At 36.5% G+C, this 19,143-nt stretch overlaps 1 protein-coding gene across 1 annotated transcript in view; it reads left to right on the top strand.

The window, feature by feature from the left end:
• atm (ATM serine/threonine kinase) overlaps positions 1-19,143 on the top strand; it is a 61,266-nt gene that overhangs the window by 18,633 nt on the left and 23,490 nt on the right. The window contains exons 16-41 of the mRNA XM_042739098.1: positions 372-464; positions 687-879; positions 980-1,173; positions 1,329-1,411; positions 2,288-2,452; positions 2,630-2,705; positions 2,820-2,950; positions 3,062-3,176; positions 4,152-4,322; positions 4,415-4,590; positions 4,839-5,082; positions 7,301-7,416; positions 9,791-9,917; positions 10,017-10,216; positions 10,437-10,611; positions 11,641-11,805; positions 12,287-12,419; positions 12,531-12,626; positions 12,969-13,140; positions 13,295-13,436; positions 13,831-14,007; positions 14,119-14,296; positions 14,415-14,526; positions 14,806-14,964; positions 15,111-15,219; positions 18,884-18,972. Of these exons, the coding sequence (XP_042595032.1) occupies positions 372-464; positions 687-879; positions 980-1,173; positions 1,329-1,411; positions 2,288-2,452; positions 2,630-2,705; positions 2,820-2,950; positions 3,062-3,176; positions 4,152-4,322; positions 4,415-4,590; positions 4,839-5,082; positions 7,301-7,416; positions 9,791-9,917; positions 10,017-10,216; positions 10,437-10,611; positions 11,641-11,805; positions 12,287-12,419; positions 12,531-12,626; positions 12,969-13,140; positions 13,295-13,436; positions 13,831-14,007; positions 14,119-14,296; positions 14,415-14,526; positions 14,806-14,964; positions 15,111-15,219; positions 18,884-18,972 (3,791 nt within the window). The remainder of the gene's footprint in view (positions 1-371; positions 465-686; positions 880-979; positions 1,174-1,328; positions 1,412-2,287; positions 2,453-2,629; positions 2,706-2,819; positions 2,951-3,061; positions 3,177-4,151; positions 4,323-4,414; positions 4,591-4,838; positions 5,083-7,300; positions 7,417-9,790; positions 9,918-10,016; positions 10,217-10,436; positions 10,612-11,640; positions 11,806-12,286; positions 12,420-12,530; positions 12,627-12,968; positions 13,141-13,294; positions 13,437-13,830; positions 14,008-14,118; positions 14,297-14,414; positions 14,527-14,805; positions 14,965-15,110; positions 15,220-18,883; positions 18,973-19,143) is intronic.

The raw sequence follows: 19,143 nt of genomic DNA, 5'->3' as shown, positions 1-19,143 counted from the left end.
ATAATTTTCAATTCTAGAAATACTATAATAATACCACTCTGCATTATTTTATCCGAATCCGAAGTTTTATGCTTTAAAACTTCAGGGTTTCTTAAAGGGATAGTCCACCTAGAAATGAAAATGCTGTCAGCCGTCATGTTGTTCCATAATAGTTTGACTTTCTTTCTTCTGCTGATATACACATATGTGTGGAATAAAACTTCTTGTGAGTCAAGGTGATTTCTGACTTAAAAAGTCGGTTCTTTTTAATGTGTTTGCAGACAGGTTGATAGATTGGTCAGAATGTTTTTTTAAAGCTCCTTGTCTAGTTACTCCAGAAAAAATCAGCTTATTTTTTTATTTATTTATTTTTTTTACTTTTTTTTTTTTAGGAGGACGAAATTTCCACCACTTCTCGCAATTTATTCATGAAAACTTTGCCTGTGAGGTTGCTAAATGACCTGTGTGACATATCTAAACAACTGGTGAGACTTACTTGCACCTCATCTCAATGTTTCCTGAGTGTATTTGAAAACATTTTTATGATTTAATTCCTCTAGTGCCACTGAAATTATACACTTTAACACCTTTAAATATACAAATGCATTTAAGCATAGATTCTTTCAGTTAGAAATGATACTGAGATTTTACAACCAAACTGTTATTTTTCTTGCCGATCATCTAAAGCACGCCTTTTACGTTTGCAGTTAAGCAACTCAAGTAAAAAGGACAACACAGTCATGGAGAATGACCCAATGGATGAAGATATGGATATGAGCAGAACCCAAATGGACACTCAGGAGGAGATTGATCTCTTTGAAGATGGAGATGGGACACACCACAGCACTTTCAGACCTCACCAGTCTAATGAAGAAGCTGCTGATTCAAAGTACACAACAGGTGCTCAAAGAGATATAAGCAGGGATTAATGTTGTGTGATTTAATTTTCTTCAGCAGTTCAGATCACATAATTGCGTTTTTTCTTCATTTTTGATCATAGGGACCAAGAGTGCATTATCTGAGGAACATTTATCCAGACAAGACTTGGCCTTCCTGTCTGTGCTTGGTTTCCTGTCCCTATGTGCATCTTCAGAACTCAACGGTGGATTCTCCTTCAAACCTCTGGACACCCAACGCAAATTGCTCAAACTGTTGGACCTCATAGACTTCTCTCAGATGCTTCACCTCCACATGGTGATTATGCTGTTTAATGTACTGATTCTCAAATAATGCAAACATTGGCTACAGTCATGAACATAAATCAGGCTCTTGACTGTTGTCCTGATATATTAACACATCTTGGATGTATCTGATGCATGTAAAGTCTCTATCATCCTTTATTTGTGTAGTATCTTTCATTGCTGAAGAAACTCCCAGCAGAAATCACATCTCTGGATCCTGAAGAATTCGATACTCTTCTAAGGCCTCTGGCGTAAGGATACCTCAATTTCCCTTATGTTCAATATTACATACATATATATATATATATATATATATATATATATATATATATATATATATATATAGTGCAGTAAAAAGTTCATCCTGAAAATTAGCATTACATTACTTGTTTACCATTAGCAGCGAATGGGTGCCATCAGAATGATAGTTCAAACAGCTGATAAAAACATCACCGTAATCCACACCACTCCAAACCATCAACTAACATTTTGTGAAGTTAAAAGTTTGTAAGAAACATCTATCAATAAGGTGTTTTTTCTCACATCTTCTGACCAAAATAATCAAAGTATAAAAGTTTATAATCCTTAATCCTTATAATCCTCCAGTGACACAAGTCCATTAAGAAAGTCCATTCTGTTGTCCTCTCACATCAAAATTCATCAACACATTTATTTAGAATGTTCTGGACTGTTTTTCCTTGTAAAATGAGCTTGATCTGTGCATATTTCTCTTCTGATTCAGACAAGACAACTTTTCTCAGGAGAAAGCATTATTATTGATAGAGGACTTATTTTAGAGGGCTGTTCTAGCCAGAAACAGTGGTTTGAAGTTAAAAACCTGTTAATGATGGATTTGTTTATTATAAACACACAGCTTTTTATTTCACAAGACATTAAATTGATGGATTATAGTGTGAAGTGTTTTTTTTTTTGTTTTTTTTTTACTGTTTGGACTCTCATTTTGACGGCACCCATTCACAGCAGAGGATCCATTTGTGAGCAAGTGATGTGAAATGCTCAATTTCTCCAAATCTGTTCCAATGACAGACTTATCTACATCTTGGATGTCAAAATGTAAATAACTGTTCCAGTAACTTTTTTGTGATGTATTTTGGTTTTCCATACAGAGATGTTTGTTCTCTATATCGGCAAGACCAGGAGGTGTGTGCTGCCATCCTGTGCTCTCTTCTGCCGTCCATCCGCTGTCTGGGCCGCACTCCTTCTGTGAGCGAGCAGGAAGATGAGATGGCACATATCAAAGGAGCTCTGCTCAAAGTCATATCAGGATTCTGGTGAGCTACAGAGGCTGTGATGTACCTTGGTAGTGCTGTGGTATGTTAAAGCAATAAGCCCCAAGAAGCCATGGTTGACAGTGAATTTATAACAGCTAATGGACGTTGTTAGGCACGACGAAAAGAGATTCTTTAAGAACTTCTTTAGGTTAAATTATATTCACTTTCTTTGTACAGCATCTTGGGTAAATCTGGCAAATGTACTTCAGCGGTGAGAGTGGCACTAAGGCAGTGTTTACTGGCTTTGCTGGAGGTAAGTACAGTGTAATGTTTATTTTAGTATAAATAGTACTGTACATTATTAATTTGATATTGTAACAGTACTATTTTAAATAACAGTCAGTTACGTCATAATTAATTTTTTATGGTGGACCCATGCTGTAAGTGGGCGGAGCTAACACTGCGGGAGGAGGAGCTACCGGTGTCTGTGGTTCTCTCCTCTCATTTAGCAGATGCCAATCACCATGTGTGTATGTTGGCAGCACTGTCCGTGGAGAGGTTAGCTGAGCATACCTGAATTCTACTGAATTCCCTTTTCTGTAAAAGCTAATTGAACCTAATTCACTTGAAACTGGACTTCCATTATTCACATGAACTTTTCAATTCTAGCTTGTTCCTTAAAAAAGGACCGGATGGCAGTGGCACGATGATGCTTCCGCTAAAGAACCAGCAGATGGCCTTTGAGAATATTTACCTCAAGGCTCAGGAACGAATGAGGGTGCAGGTAAAACTCCTTTACCTTCATCTGAGTGTCTTCGGAGTAAACAAAGAGTGTGCTGCCTGACAGCACAGTTGATAGTCATGATAGTTCAACCAAAAATGAAAATCCTGTCATCATCTACTCACCCTCAAGTTCCAAACCTGTGTAATTTTTATTATTATTATTATTTTGAACACAAGAGAAGATATTTTGAAGAATGTGAGTAATCAAACAGTTGCTAGTAGCCACTGATTTTCATAGTATGAAAAAAATAAATAAAAATGTAATACTATGGAAGTCAGTGGCTACCAGCAACTATTTGGTCACCAACAATCTTTAAATTATCATCTTTTCATTTTTGGACGAACTATCGTATTACACTCAGTATGCTTAATATGCTAGCATTACACCCTTTTTTGACACTCTGGTTTAAATTTTTCATTCTTTGTCAACATTGTGTTAGATTATTGTGCGTACATACTGTATCTGACTTCTGTGAGAATTTTGTTGTCAAGAGTTTTAAAATCCAGTGGTTTTCTTGCATTGGTACTGGCAGTATATTAATTTGCAAGTAAACCCGTTAACTTGATATTAAATGTATTCTCAGAACTAGGTTAAAGCAATTTATATTATAACCAATCAAATAAAAAACTAGGGTTGTTATAACACAATATGTCATTAGCTGGTATCAATACCAGTAAATTTTCAGGATTCTCAATACATGTTTTGAACATATGCATACTCCCTTATTTTTACATATTAACGTACATATTAAATAAAATAAATTGTGTACATTTATTAATGTTAAATTAAAACCATGTCAAGTAGCCATCAATTTCTCAAGTAAATACATTTTTCCAAGTAATTAAACAGTCAGTGGAGAAATCTCCCAGAAATAAAATTTTAACTTTTAGTTTTTTTGTTTCGTTATTTTATGCATATGTATTTTATGTTTGATATCCCTTCTGACTGTCATTCTGTCATTTTGTTGTTCTACAGAAAAACTGTCCTTCGGAAGACCTGCCTGACGAGACCTTTAATCGACGGGCAGTCTTGCTGAAAAGTGTCTCGATGGTGATGTCCTGCAGTCCTGTGTGTGAGAAGCAAGCCCTGTTTGCACTCGTTCAGTCCTACAAGGAGAACAGCATTGATGAGCAACTAATCAAAAAGGTCAAGATACAGTATGTAAGGATGTTCAGATGTTCCTGACTATACTCCATTAAAAGAGAAATTAAGAACTTTTTCTGTGGTGGCCCCTGCAGGTGCTGAGAGGTGTTTCCCGGTCACTTGGGTACAGGGACTCTAAGAGTTTAATTAATGCACACCTGTATTATCTAGTGGCCGAGTGGCTGAACCAAAAACAGTCCGATGCAAGTTACACACTACAGTCCTTCCCCTACATATTACTGGACTACTGCAGTCTGGAAGAGTTTTACAGGTATATGCTACTATAATGATCTTGTTTACACGTCCTGTCTGGTCACTAGGGCAAAATCTGATGGAAACATACTGGTCATATTTAATCTTAAATCAAAACTAATAATGTATTGCATATATAGTATAAGAAGCCTATTTTAGAACCATTTATTCAATGTCAGTCATCACTTTTCAAAAAAAAAAAAAATTACAAATTTTCACATATGGGTTCTTCTGTAATTATACTGTAATTATGTATTCAAATTTCAGGTCATCCTACCATGTGCTGATCCCACACCTGGTCTTCCTGAATGATTTTGAGGAGGTGAAATCCATCGGTGCTCACTTGGATAAGGACTGGAAGCAGCTGCTGGCTAATTGCTTTCCCAAGATCATGGTTAACATCCTGCCCCACTTTGCCCTCGCTGGGCAAGACACCCATGTGGCACAGCAGAGAGAGAAAGCTCACAGGGTGTATGATTTACTGAAAAACAGCAACTGCCTGGGAAAACAGGTGAGGATGCAGATAACTTGTTTTTAGTACAATGATGATCTACACTTAGACTGGCTTATATCTTCTGTAGATGCAGTTAAAAAATGTTACACAGCTCAAGAATTATTTATATACACACACATATAAATACGGTGGCCAAGAAGTGCAAAACAAATAACAATTCAGAAAACACAACAATAATTCAGAAAACATTATTACAAGTCAGAAATCACAATGGCAAATTCAAAAACAAAATAACAAGTCAAAAATCACAACGACAAATCAGATAAACCTGAAGAGGTAGGTATAGTTTGAGACAGGGCCATTGGTTTGGGATTACTCACCGCTGACTGGACGAGACATCTGTCAATCAACGTATACAGAAAGAACCAGCTGAAGAATAGCAGAGTCGTGGTAGAAAGTTCAGAGATAGTCTTAAAGTATTTCAGTTTAAATGTATTGTATGAATTGCACTTACTATGGAATAAAACATACAGAGTGTCTATTTACACTTTTTGCAAATAACCTGCCTTGTTGGCAGTAATTCTGCTCTCCAACATGTGATCAAGCTAGTCAACACTTTAGTAGCGGCCGTAATTAATCAACTCCAGTGGCTCAGATGGTTAAGTGCGTGACGTCAGCACTTTGACATGATCGACCCGGGTTCGATCCCACCTTTTGCCAGACTTTTTTTCTCCCTTTTCAAATCTCGTAGCACATCGTAAAGGCGTTCATTTTTTTTTTTTTTATAAAAATTAAGGAAATAATCAAAAAGTTGAAAATAAAGTATAGGGTAGGGTTAGGGTAGGTGTAGGGAGGGCTTTATTGTACCAATAAGGTGGCATCTATTTAATAATTTGAATTAAAATGATAATTTACACTCAATACGTTATTATTGCATACTGTTTTATAATGTACTACAATGCTGATGTGCAGATAATTGCCACTATTTGCAACAAGTAGTATACATAGCAGAAAATCCTGCTATTTTAACAGTGTAAATAGGTATTTGCACTTAGTGTAAATAGCATATTGCTAAAAATACTGCTATTTTCATAGTGTAAATAGAATCCATTGCTAATACGAGATTTAAAAAGGGAGAAAAAAAAGTTTGGCAAAAGCCAGGATCGAACCCGGGTCAATCGCGTCAAAAAGCCAACGACACACGATTAACCATCTGCGCCACTGGAGCTGATTAATTGTAGACGCTATTAGAGCAGTTGGAGAGCAGAATTACTGCCAACAAGGCAGGTTATTTGCACAAAGTGTACATAGACAGTCCGTATGTTTTATTCCATAGTAAGCGCAATTCATACAATACATTTAAACTGAGCTACTTTAAGACCATCTCTGAACTTTCTACCACGACTCTGCTATTCTGCAACTGGTTCTTTCCATAGACTGTATAAAAACATGGATGTAGTGCCTGTGACGTCACCCATAGACTCCTGAAGAGCGGTTTTGAAGCTCAAAGTGTGCAGAGCGGGCCGTCGCCATCTTGGCAGCGCGTCACCGCGTGACTCTCCCGGATAATCGGAAATGGGCAAAAAGGCGGAAGCTGTTTGCTGAAGCCACACCCACCTAGCTTGACGGCATTCTCAACAGCGGCAATCCACTTGTCACTCAAGTGGCCACGCCCTTAATTATGCAGAACTTTAAGGCTTAATATAATTTAAACGTATGAGTTATACAAAAATTCACCCCCCTCACAGTTGTCATGAAGGGCAAAATAAGCTATATAGACAAAAATTATTTTTTGAACCAGGCTGTAAACATGTTTTTTTCCACTGTAAAGTTGGGCATTTTAACATGGGGAGTCTATGGGACTGACTCCCTTTTGCAGCCAGCCTCAAGCGGCCAGTCGATGAATTGCAGTTTTAGTCACTTCCTTGTTGGCTTCACGAGAGAGAGCGGGAGTTTGCCGCTCAGTTTTTTCTGTATACGTTGATTGACAGATGTCTCGTCCGGTCAGCGGTGAGTAATCCCAAACAAATGCGCTGTCTCAAACTATACCTACCTCTTCCGGATTGTCTGATTTGTCGTTGTGTTTTCTAAATTGCTGTAATATTTTCTGAATTGTGTTTTCTGAATTGTTATTTTGTTTTTTAGATATGCATTTATGTTTGTACTAATTTGTTATTTTGTTTTCAGAATTTTAATTTGTTTTGCACTTCCTGGCCACCGTAGATAAATGTGTTCTTTGCACTGAATTCTTCTACAACTTCTTTTTGTTATTCAGCAAATTGACAGTTTGATTTGCAACAACCTGGCTGACATTGTGGTGGAGCTGTTAATGACACTGCATGAGACAGAAGGGGCGGCAGCGGGTGGAGGAGACCTACAGAAATTTATTGGGTATATTTTCATGACATAATGCCGATCATTAAAGGGATTATATCATGAGGAATCTGCTTCTGTTTTCCATTTGAGATAAAAGAGAAAATAATTGATGCACTAAAACATTCTGTAGCACTATGTAAAAAACTTTCTCCTCTCTGTAACTCTTTCTGACTCTCCACATTTACTTCAGTGGCACCTATAGTGTGATCAATAACTTGTCCTGTGCAGTCAATATAAAGTATTTACAGGTACAGGTACACTGACGTTCAAAAGTTTGGGATCAGATTTTTTTATGTTTTTTAAATGGAGTTATCAAGGCTGTATTTATTTGATCAAAAATACAGAAAAACAGTGATATTGTGAAATTCTAATAATTGATTTCTTATTTTAATATACTTTCTAATATAATATATTTCTGTGACAGTGCTGAATTTTCATCAGCCATTACAGTGCCACATTATCCTTCAGAAATCATTCTAAAAGGCTGATTTATTAGTAGTTTTGAAACCGTTGTGCTGTTTAATATTTTTTTGGAAACTGTGATACTTTTTTCTTTGATTCATCGATGAATAAAAAGTTAAAAAGAAAAGCATTTATTCATAATAGAAATCTTTTCTAACAATATACACTACCGGTCAAAAGTTTGGTATCAACGATTTTTAATGTTTTTTACAGGAGTTTCTTCTGCTTATCAAGGCTGCATTTATTTGATCAAATACATTTTATTGTGAAATATTATTATGATGTAAAATAATGTTTTTCTATTTTAATATACATTTAAAATCTAATTTTCAGCATCATTGCTCCAGCCTTCAGTGTCACATGATCCTTCAGAAATCATTCTAATATGCTGATGTATTAGCTGGAAATTGTTGGCTGCTTAATATTTTTTATTTTTTTTTGGTACCTGTAATACTTTTTTTCAGGGTTCTTTGATGAATAATTAAAGTAAAAAAGAAGAGCCTTTATTTAAAATAGAAATATTTTCTAACAATTTACTCTAAAGTTTAAAAGTTTGGGGTCAGTAAATTTTTATTCTTTCTTTTTTTTTTTTTTTTTTTTTGAAAGAAATTAAAACTTTTATTTAGCAAGAATGTGTTAAATTTTTAAGAAATGATAGCAAAGATTTATATTGTTAGAAAAGATTTATATTTTGAATAAATGCTGTTCTTTTTAACTTTTTATTCATCAAAGAATCCTGAAAAAAGTATCACAGTTTCCAAAAAAAAAAAAAAAACTGTTGCCAATATTGATAATTCAATGGATCATGTGACACTTCATACTGGAGTAATGGCTGATGGAAATTCAGCTTTGCAACACAGAAATAACTAATATTTTAAAGGATATTAAAATAGAAACCGTTATTTTATATTTTAATAATATTTTGCAAGATTTTGTTTTTTTTTTCTGTATTTTTGACCAAATAAATGCAGCCTTGATGAGCATAAGAGACTTCTTTAAAAGAACATTAACAAGTCTTACTGAGTCTTTACTATAACTTTTTATCCTTTTACACATACTTGCTGAATAAAAGTATTAATTTATTTAAAAAAGAAAGAAAGAAATTACTGACCCTAAACTGTTGAATAGTAGTGTATTTTTTAACCAAACATTTCTATTTTGAATAAATACTGTCCTTTTTAACTTTTTATTTATCAAAGAATCCTGAAAAAAAAAAATATCACAGGTCCCAAAAGAAATATTAAGCAGCACAACTGTTTCCAGCAATGATTATAAATCAGTTTATTAGAATGAATTCTAAAGGATCATGTGTTACACTAAAGACTGGAGTAATGATGCTGAAAAGTATATTTTACAAAATAATAATAATAAAAAAAAAAATCTGTATTTTTGATCAAATAAATGCAGCCTTGATGAGCTTAAAAAACATCTTTAAAAAAACATTAAAAATCTTACTTTTTAAATGGAAGTGTACATTTAGCATAAAATAGTGATGTCAAACATGGCTTTAGTGCCAAGTCAGTACCAAAATAATACCAAGATGTTTAAAGATGCCAAATTATGAATCCTACTATCCTGATTAATATTAATAAGCTCAACAGTTGATTGTACTTTGGGTTGAAAGATAAATGTCATTGTTTTAAAGTCTTGATGGCTGCAATAGAAGTAAATTTTGTTCTGAATTGTGGCATGTATCTAAGTGAAAGGGATTATTGAAAAAGACAAAAAAAATCTGTCTATCAGTTGTTGATTTGATGGAGGCATGCAATCTTGAATAACTAAACCTGGCTCTCATTTCATTTCACTCAAAAATGAAAACTGTCTCTTGTCAAATGATCTTGCTGTTTCAGTTTTTGTACCATCGAGCATAGGAAACCCTATAGGAATCAAGAGAACTTTCATAAACATGCTTTATTTTTGTAATCAGAGAGTTGGATCCTGCTCCAAACCCACCGTTCTTCAGCTCATATGTGATCAAAGCCACGCTGGACTACCTGAGCAAATGCCACAGCGCCAGTCACAAGTCTCTGGTGGCCATCCTGTCCAAGACTCCTGTGAGCCTCCCACGCAAACTTGCATATTCCTATTTCACCTGCGCATCTGCTTATTTCTTTATAAAACTCCTGCGTCCGTCTGTGTTCTGTATGTTTCAGATGTCCATTCAGAAGATTCTCATAGCAATCTGTCAGAAGGCTGCTGAGACCACCAACGGCTACGAGAGGCACCGCATACTGATGATGTACCACCTGTTCGTCAGCCTGCTGCTCAGAGAGGTGAAGGACGGGCTGGGCGGAGCCTGGGCGTTTGTGCTGCGTGACATCATCTATACACTCATTCACCACATCAACAGCAGGTCTGTTCCAAACACACTACAGCAAAAGATAGAAATAACTGACTTAAAACCATTTCTTAGCTGGTGAAAATACTAGTGTTCTAATAATTTTGGCCACCACTGTATGTGCACAAAAATATCTTTTAGCATTAGTGTCAGGATGTTTTTTGTGTGTGTGTGTGGTTCATGTTATCAGAAATCCTTGAGAAACAGATAAGTGAGGTCTTATTTTCTTCTGTAGGTCATGTCAGCAGGATGAGGTGTCCACTCGGAGTCTGTCCCTGTGCTGTGACTTGTTGTCGCTGGTCTGTCAGACAGCTGTTCAGTACTGTGATGATGCTCTAGAGAGCCACCTGCAGGTTATTGTTGGTACTCTCACAGCACAGGTCACTGATCAGTCTGCCATATCTCAGCAGGTGAGAGAGACGAGTGAATGAGCATGACCTGTTAACTTTAGGTCACAAGCTGTTATTTTATAATGTACTATATCAGCTGCTAAATTTAGCTAATCACAAAAAAAATTGATTATTGCATTATTTTTAGATCTACTCCTGTAGCATTCAAGGCTGCAGCTGAGCACAGTCATGTCTACTGAGTGAAAACACAATGTAAATAAGAGATCCGTTAAGCTGTGTAAACTGTTTCATGGATTATAATGGGAGTTTGGGCAAAAATGCAGAAATCCAATCACTGTTCCAGCAATTATAAAGAGAATGATCTTTGATCGATTTCTGAATATAAAGTAATTACTATATAGATAACAGATGGGTTTAAATTCAACTAGCAGGAGTTTTTAGTTGTTTAGACCACACCTCTGTAATTACATAAAACGATGATTCACGTTAAAGGGCATATTCTCCCGATTTCAAACCCTGGCATTTCAGAAGATTAGAATAGAATAATTCATATTTTAAACTGGGAAGTTATGTTTTTATTGCAGAGTAACCTCTCATATGTTTAACTATCAGGAACATTTTGGTGGGCAGTGGGGAGCCTTAATAGCCTCAAAGGTTGAGAACTACTTTTCTAGTGTGATTTCGCATAGTTTTTTTGCCTTATTTATGAGATAAGTTGCCCTCTATGTATATGTGTTTACAGTGCTGGGATTTGTAGCTAAAGGAAATTATTTAATATTTTCATGATATTTTTCAGCCTTGTTGATGTCTCTATATTATTATACTTATATATTGTGATGGTAAAAAAAAAAAAACTGATTTACTGAAAACTGATTATATTTCTAAACTGTATTTTTTTTTTTTTTTTTTTTTTTTGTGATCAGTCAGGAATTTAAAACTGGTTTGCAGTACTGATTTAAAGTCAGTTGCTCTATTACAATGTTGGTTAATTTTATATCACTAACAGAATAATAATAAATATATTGTAAATATATTTCCTAGCCCTCTTCACATGTGTGATTTGATTCATTACACATTGTATGCTTTTAGGTCCTCAGTCTCCTAAGGTTCCTGGTAATTGAAAACCCGGAGAACAGCATGTTGAGAAATTCCATACCCCTTCTGGAGCCTTTTCCTGACCGAGCACACTTTAGAGATCTGAGAGCCGCCCAACACGCTCTCAAATACAGCTCAGGAGCCTTCACTCTCAGACAGGTCAGTATTATAGTCTTTTTCAGAAATGCTGTGTAGACCCACATTATTTACATTTACATTACATTTATTTTTAGTCATTTAGCAGACGCTTTTATCCAAAGTGACCGACTTATGGAAGCAATCAAAATCAACAAAAGAGCAATGATGTGCAAGTGCTATGACAAGTCTCAGTTAGCCCAAAGCAGTACATGTAGCAAGTTTAATTTAAAAAATAAAAAAATTATTATATAATAAATAAAAAGAAAACCGATATAATGGGGAAAAAACCGAGCAAGCTTTATACATTATTTAACATCATCTGTTGCATTGTGAGATTACCATGAACTAAGTAGAAGTTGAAGTTAAGGATTGAACTTGAATTTAAGTAATTTGTAATTGTTTCAAGATCATATTTTTCAGATTTAATTGACACAGGATCATATAAGATATGCCTGAACATTGACATTTCTGCTCTTCCCTCCCATTTCTCTGTCTATTGCAGGAAATTGAGCATTTTCTGTCTGTAACATCCTGTGATTCTTTGCCCCTGGCTCGTTTGGAGGGGTTGAAAGATCTAAAAAGGCAACTTCAAAGCCATAAACAGCAGATAGGACAACTCTTGAAAGAATGCCATGGTCAGAATCACATTAGTGAGAATTTTTATGCAATCGTCAAATGTGCTATAGCTCCCCTGCTAGCAGTGTCCTAATGCTTCATGTCCATATCTGATATTTGTGTTTGTTTAGCTGATCCTGCCAGCTGTATTTTGGTTAAGTTGGTTCTTAACCTTCTTCAGCTTTGCAAAATCGCAGCTAACCATCCTGGTGGAGGAGACATCTTGAGTAAGTGTTTTTCAGTATTGACATGCAATATAAGAAATGAACTGGTATGAGTGCAGTTTTTATGAAATGTTGATATATGATGAAATTGCAGAAGGACATGTTGTCCTCCTTTTTAATGGCAGGTGGAGCTTTTTATTGGACACAAATTACTAAAATGATACCAGCTTATATACCAATACCATTTTCGATTCTGATAGCACAGCAGGACCACTTTGTACCCTGTTGAAATTTTGATTTTGTTTAGTCATTAATTAAATAAGCTGTGTAGCCTGTGTCCTTTTTTTACTTTACCATAAGTTTTAATTTTTTTTTATTTATTTTTTTAAATCATTTACTCTTCAGAGGCTGCTGGCCGGTGCCTAGGAGAACTTGGTCCAGTTGACTTATCATCCATAGCCTTGCACCATGGGAAAGACCAGCTGTATACTAGAGCAGCCGATTTGTCCCCTGACGTTCCTTTTCAGTGGATCTTCATCATCCTGAACTGCATGGACAATGCACTCACACATCACAGGCACTTCATTACAACTTAATTATCAGATCTTACACTTTCACACTGCCCTTAGATCAAGAAACTTATTTCTAGACTTTGCTGTCTGATAGCAATAATTATGAATGTTCATGCACCGATTAGACCATAATTTTGTGTCTTATCTCTTTTTTTTCAGTATTGCTGTGCGTCAGGCTGCTGGCATATGTCTGAAGGACATATTGGCCACTCAGTGTGGGATTGAATTTGGCGAAATGTATAAAAGCAAAAGGGACCCTTTGCTGGCATACCTAAACCCCTTTCGCTCTGCCAAGAAACGGGCAAGTCCTTCATATTGGCAAAATCTTTTTATGGACACTTTCGAATTCAACTGCACGCTAAATATTTGTGAACTGCTAAACCATTAATAATCAAATGAGTGAACAGAAATTTAAAATAAATGAACTAATTACTGATATCAAAAAGAATCTTTGTAGAAAAAAAAAAAAGTTTTCCATAAAGCGGTACATTCCTTCTCACAACTGTCCTTGGGACCACCCACCACTGTACACTTTGTGTGTCTTTCTTGTCGGACGCACCAAATTGCAGTCTCTACTAATGACCTGGTGACTTGAATTAGGTGTGTTAGATAAAGGAGACATACAAAATGTGCAGGGGTCCCGGGACAGGTTTGGGAAGCACTGCCTTATAGGATTTATCTGCTCTTTTATACAGGAGATCATCGTGAGTATGGAAGTGACTTCAGAGTCAAGACATAGGCTGGACAATTCTGAACTCTGGTTAGTGCAACCTGGTGGAAACAAGGACTGGTTAAAGAACCTGTCTATGGCTCTGTTAGACAGTGGAGGTGTCCGCAATGAGGCTCTGCTTCTCACCAGACCTTTATGTGAGGTACACTGTAGCCATGCTGTATTTTGAGGATCCATTGTAATGGTTTTACACACACGTACCCACACTGACCCAAAGTCTCAATGCAAATGAAAAACTCTTTTACTGCTGTAGGTAAAAACAGATTTCTGTCAGAGAATGCTGCCACTCTTTGTTCATGATATTCTTCTGGGAGATGTGGATGGTTCCTGGAGGCAGCTGTTATCCACACACATCCAGAGTTTCTTCAGTCAGTGCCGCAGACCCTCCACACCCACCAGCCGCCCCACCACCCCCATGCTCTCTGATTCAGGTACAAAGCTATTTGATAGGAGCTGAAGTGTTGACTGTGACATAACAGCATAACAGGTCTGCTGCAATGCTCTTACAAGAGAATGTTTTTTCTTCTTAATTTTTTCCTGTTTTAACAGGGAACAGTATTGATGTTGGTAACCAGAGCCACGTAGACAAAACCTCAATCCGCAGCATGCTGGCAGTCATAGACTATCTCAGGCAACAGAGCCGCCCAGTGGCACCTGGAAGGTTGGACAAGTTTTAATTTCTGTCAAATTCTGTGTATCGAAAGCAGTATATAATGCTAAATGTGATTTTTTTTGAATATGCATGCACACTTACTGCCACTGCTGAAAGTATAGGTGCTGTCACATTTATCATTAAGGCCAGGTTCTAGATGGTGCTAGATAGGGCTGTTTAAAAAAAAAAAAAAAAATAGAATTTCGAATATATGTCGAATTTAAAACAAAAATCCACATTTGAATGCAAAAAATTATGAATTAAACTTTGACATTGTGTTTTTCAAAGTAATGAATATGGGACGGTGTGTGAATCAAATTTTTGGCTGGATCTAAATTATCTGGAGGTGGCTGGAGCCGCTCAGATGTGTTCTGCCCATTTCACTGCTCTCCTGTACTCTGAGATCTACATGGACAAGATCAGATCCAACATGGAGCAGATCCGAAGGTACTGCCAGCGACTCTCTGCTTACTGTTAGGCTATATGTAATGTGTCATCTACTTAATGTGTACTGTAATCATGATCATAGTGTTCTAGATTCATTAGTTGTTTTGAAGAGCTGTGTGGTGACCAGATGCATGTGCTTGTCTCAGGTCACAGTCTCGAGTGTCGAGACGGATCACGTTTGAGGAATGCAGCCAGACACTGTCCGTCAGCAGTGTGAATGAAAAGAGTTTAGAGGACTCTGGCATCAGTCTCCAGGTGGGTGATGGGTATCAGAGCACATAAGTAGAATGGAGCAATGGCCATTTCTCTTTTTCTCTCAAAACATATTGCAAAAACATTTCTTGTTACATTTTTCTGATCTTCACTAGGGATTGTTCATTTTAACCAGTTAACTGCTAACCGACCGTTAAGAATTTTGACCGATTAATACAATGTTAAACGGTTTAAAAAGTCATTTATTTATTTATTTTCAGTAATTTATCAGAATATTTAAAAAAGGTTTGCAGCATGGTTAAAATACGTTACTCGTATAAAAAAAATAAAAAAATTAAAAAAAAAGTTTTTTAGAGAAAAAATAAATTAGTAGCGTAGGCTGTAGACTAGTCGCATTTTATCATTTCATTCAGAAATAGGCCTAATGCTGAAGCGAAATGTTTACAAACATTATAATAAATACTGTAAACGTAGCTAAGCTATTGTAGTTCCCCTCACTTTAAAACAAATTCTTTTAATTAACAGTATTTATAAAAGAACAAGAATTATAAATATAAGAAGCTAGCAAATTAAATGTCGAGCCAAATAAATTAATTTAAGCTAAAACGAAACTGAAACCATCGTTGCGTCTCTCATTCGACACAAAATCAAATGTTTCCATATTCACGATTTATTTGAATACCATTTATTATTTATTATGTAATTCACTCGCGTCCAATATCCATGTAAAACAAAATGTTTTGCATAACATCACGGTGGTACGGTGATAGCACTTAATGTCACAGATTTTACTACAGTACATATTTAATCTGAGCAGTTTTTTTTCCCATTTGTTTGACTGACTTTATTTTATTATGATAATGGACAGGCAGCTTCTAACAATGGAAGCAAACCCTTTTAGTCATAAAGATAATTGGAATTGTAAAAGGTTTGCCTTTATTTGTGTATATTCATAATAAAAACATATCTTTGGGCTTTTGTAAAATAGGCTTAAAGAAAAATAGGATGCCGCTTTCTGCCGTCTGGTTTCCTTTTGCGAATACAAAAATGAACCGACCTCTGCATACTAGGCTACTTCTTGTACAGTTTTTCATTCATTTTCTTAATTAAGTAAAAATATATTTCTCGTATAGGCTTATTTATTTGTTATATATACAGCTTTATTATGTTTTTCTCCACTCTCAGAAGCGCTGCAGGTGCGTGATGTTATATGATGACCATGTGAATCCTCATGTTCTGTTGTTTGCTGCTTTTTGCGCATGTAAAATTAATCCCTGGGAAGCAAATTTTAGTATTTCTAACAGGTCACAAGACACTTATCCTTTCTAATTTAATTCAATTCTAATTTAAAATAATCTTGTCAGTTAACAGTTAATAATCGGTTAATTTGCATCGGTTGTCGGTTAGGAAAAATAACTGAAATGAACATCCCTGCTAGGGCTGTGCGATATGGACAAAAAAAACCTATCACGATTTTTTGATAAATTTTGCGATTTCGATTTTAATCACGATTTTTACACACACAGACATGCAGTCATAAATGCATTCAGTATAAATTTGAAACATATTTTCAAAAGAAAACCAATGAGAGCTTTATCAAAAAGTTGTAACATGCCTCTAGAACAGACATAAGTCAAAATAATCACTAAGTAAAGATGTCAAACAAAATGTCTAGACATATGGCAAAAAAATAAATAAATAAAATAAAACCCGTGTCTAGGGCTTTTCTATTTTTTTTTTTCTTTTTTTTGCCATGCATTGGTCATAAAGCTCATTGTTGCGGTGCCTCAGGTGCTGAAATATATTTATTGCCCAGGGTTCACACGTACTCCGTCAGCAGTGCGTATACAGTATGTGTATGCGGTGCAGAAGCAGCAGCGAGAGCGCGTTATTGTAACGCGAAAGCACATTAAAATAATGCGCGAGCGCGAATCTGTCCCCTTGCATGCAGATTTCCTTTGCTCTGTCACAAAACCAGACACGCGTGCTCAGATACACGCTGTTCTCGCCTGGAGAGAGTGCGCGCACTTAAAACGTGTCTCCTCTCACTCATTCACAACTCTCTCTATGCTCATGCGCTAGATATTCATTCTTTTCGCACCTTTCGATTTCTAACCTTTTCTGTTCACATCTTTTTACCACGTGCAGTGTGAACGCTCTGATCCATTAACATGGGCTCGGAAAAAATACGCATCACAGACAGAGTGTGTGAACCTGGAGTTAGGCATATGCCCAGTCTGTTCTGTTCTCACGCTCCACTTAGGTGCGCTGCATTCTGACTGGATCGGATAACATACTGCGGGAGGTCGGGACCACGGAAAATCGTGCTATAAAGCGATTTAGAAATCGCGCACGCTCAAAACGTGATTTTATTACGATTTCGATTAATCGCACAGCCCTAATCCCTACTCTTCACTGCAGTTTCACTCCGTGTTCTACTTACACTCTGCACCGCTCAGACACTCTACAGTACTTCATTAGCCGCATTTCCACTGTCGGGCCAGTGCGAGCCAGGGCTTAAAACGGGCCGGACGGGGCTAATAGCCTCGGGCCAGTAGCACCGAGGCCAGAATAGCGCAGCGTTTCCACCGTCGGGCCAGAAGCTCCGCTGCGCTTGACTAAAACCCGCCCTTTACACGCCTCTCAGGAACAACGTCATGCAACCCCATCATTTCACCAACAAAGAGAAGTTATCAGAAAACTAAGAAATAAGTCACTGGAACTAGCGCGATCACAAAACGAACACGATAACAGCGCCTTTTGTTTGCATGCTTTGTTAAATATTCAAATTCAAAAGCATCAATGTTTTACTAGCTATAGAATAAGTGATACATTGATCATAATGAATCAATTTATCAGGACTCAAAATTAATCACACAGAAATAATGTATTTCTATTTTATTTATTTATTTTTAACGCTTATGAAAATAGCCTGGTTATTCAGTGGAGTCTGTTTCTGTTTATTTGTAGTCACTGTAGCCTAAATACGTCACATTTGGAATGAATGACAATAACTCTATTTTTATAAAAGCTCCCGAACAAAAATCATTATTATATTTTGATGACATGTTAGGCGGAGCTAAACTCTCGAGACGAGACTTATGACAGATAAAATATGTTACTAAATAAATACACAATTGTGATAGAGAATAAGAAGCTGATGTCTGATTTCTCCAAGTGGTTGCATTTACCATGTTTATTATGGTAACATTAATGTTTAGCGTGCATAGTCTTTTACATCGCTTATAAATATTCCTGCATTTTATGGTGATTATAATCCACATCGGATCGCGTTATTTCAAACAGTCGCTGCTGACTGAAAGTGAGTTTTGAGCTCAGCTTATTTTTAAAAGTTTTTAATGCTGGTGTTATAGCTGTTATCTTTCTGAAATGAACGGCGCTGATGCTCTGCAGATGCGGAGAAACTCCGCCTTTGTTCATAACCACTCCTCTAGCACCAGCTGGCCCGCTTTGGCCCAAGGTTTTCGTCGGGCCAAAAAACCCTGGCCGTTGGCCCCGAGGAAGCCCCGACGAGGCACGATCAAGCCCCAGAAGTGACAGTGGAAACGCGACTGGCCCTGGCACGCACTAGCACGCCCGCTTTAAGCCCGACAGTGGAAACGTGGCTATTGATCATACTGCAGTAAGATACAGGGGGTATTAAGTAAGACTAAATACAGTACATGGTTTAATTTTCCTGTCTCAGGATCTTCTGATTGAAGTGTACAGATGCATTGGAGAACCTGACAGCCTGTATGGATGTGGAGGAGGCAAGTTAATCAGTCCTCTGACTAGGTGAGACTTTCCAATCATAAATGATCTTGAAGTAAATCCAGGTATTTTAATAAATGTAAATATGTCTGTACTGTATGCACAACAGGCCTCATTCACAAAACTTTCATAAATGTATGAATTAAAGGGGTGGTTGATTGCAATTTCACTTTTTTATCTTTAGTTAATGTAATG

This window comes from Cyprinus carpio, chromosome B15 (genome assembly GCF_018340385.1).
Source record: "Cyprinus carpio isolate SPL01 chromosome B15, ASM1834038v1, whole genome shotgun sequence".
In the NCBI taxonomy this organism is placed as follows: Eukaryota; Metazoa; Chordata; class Actinopteri; order Cypriniformes; family Cyprinidae; genus Cyprinus; species Cyprinus carpio.
Note: the sequence above shows the minus strand (reverse complement) of the source record. Positions and strands in the feature narration are given on the sequence as shown.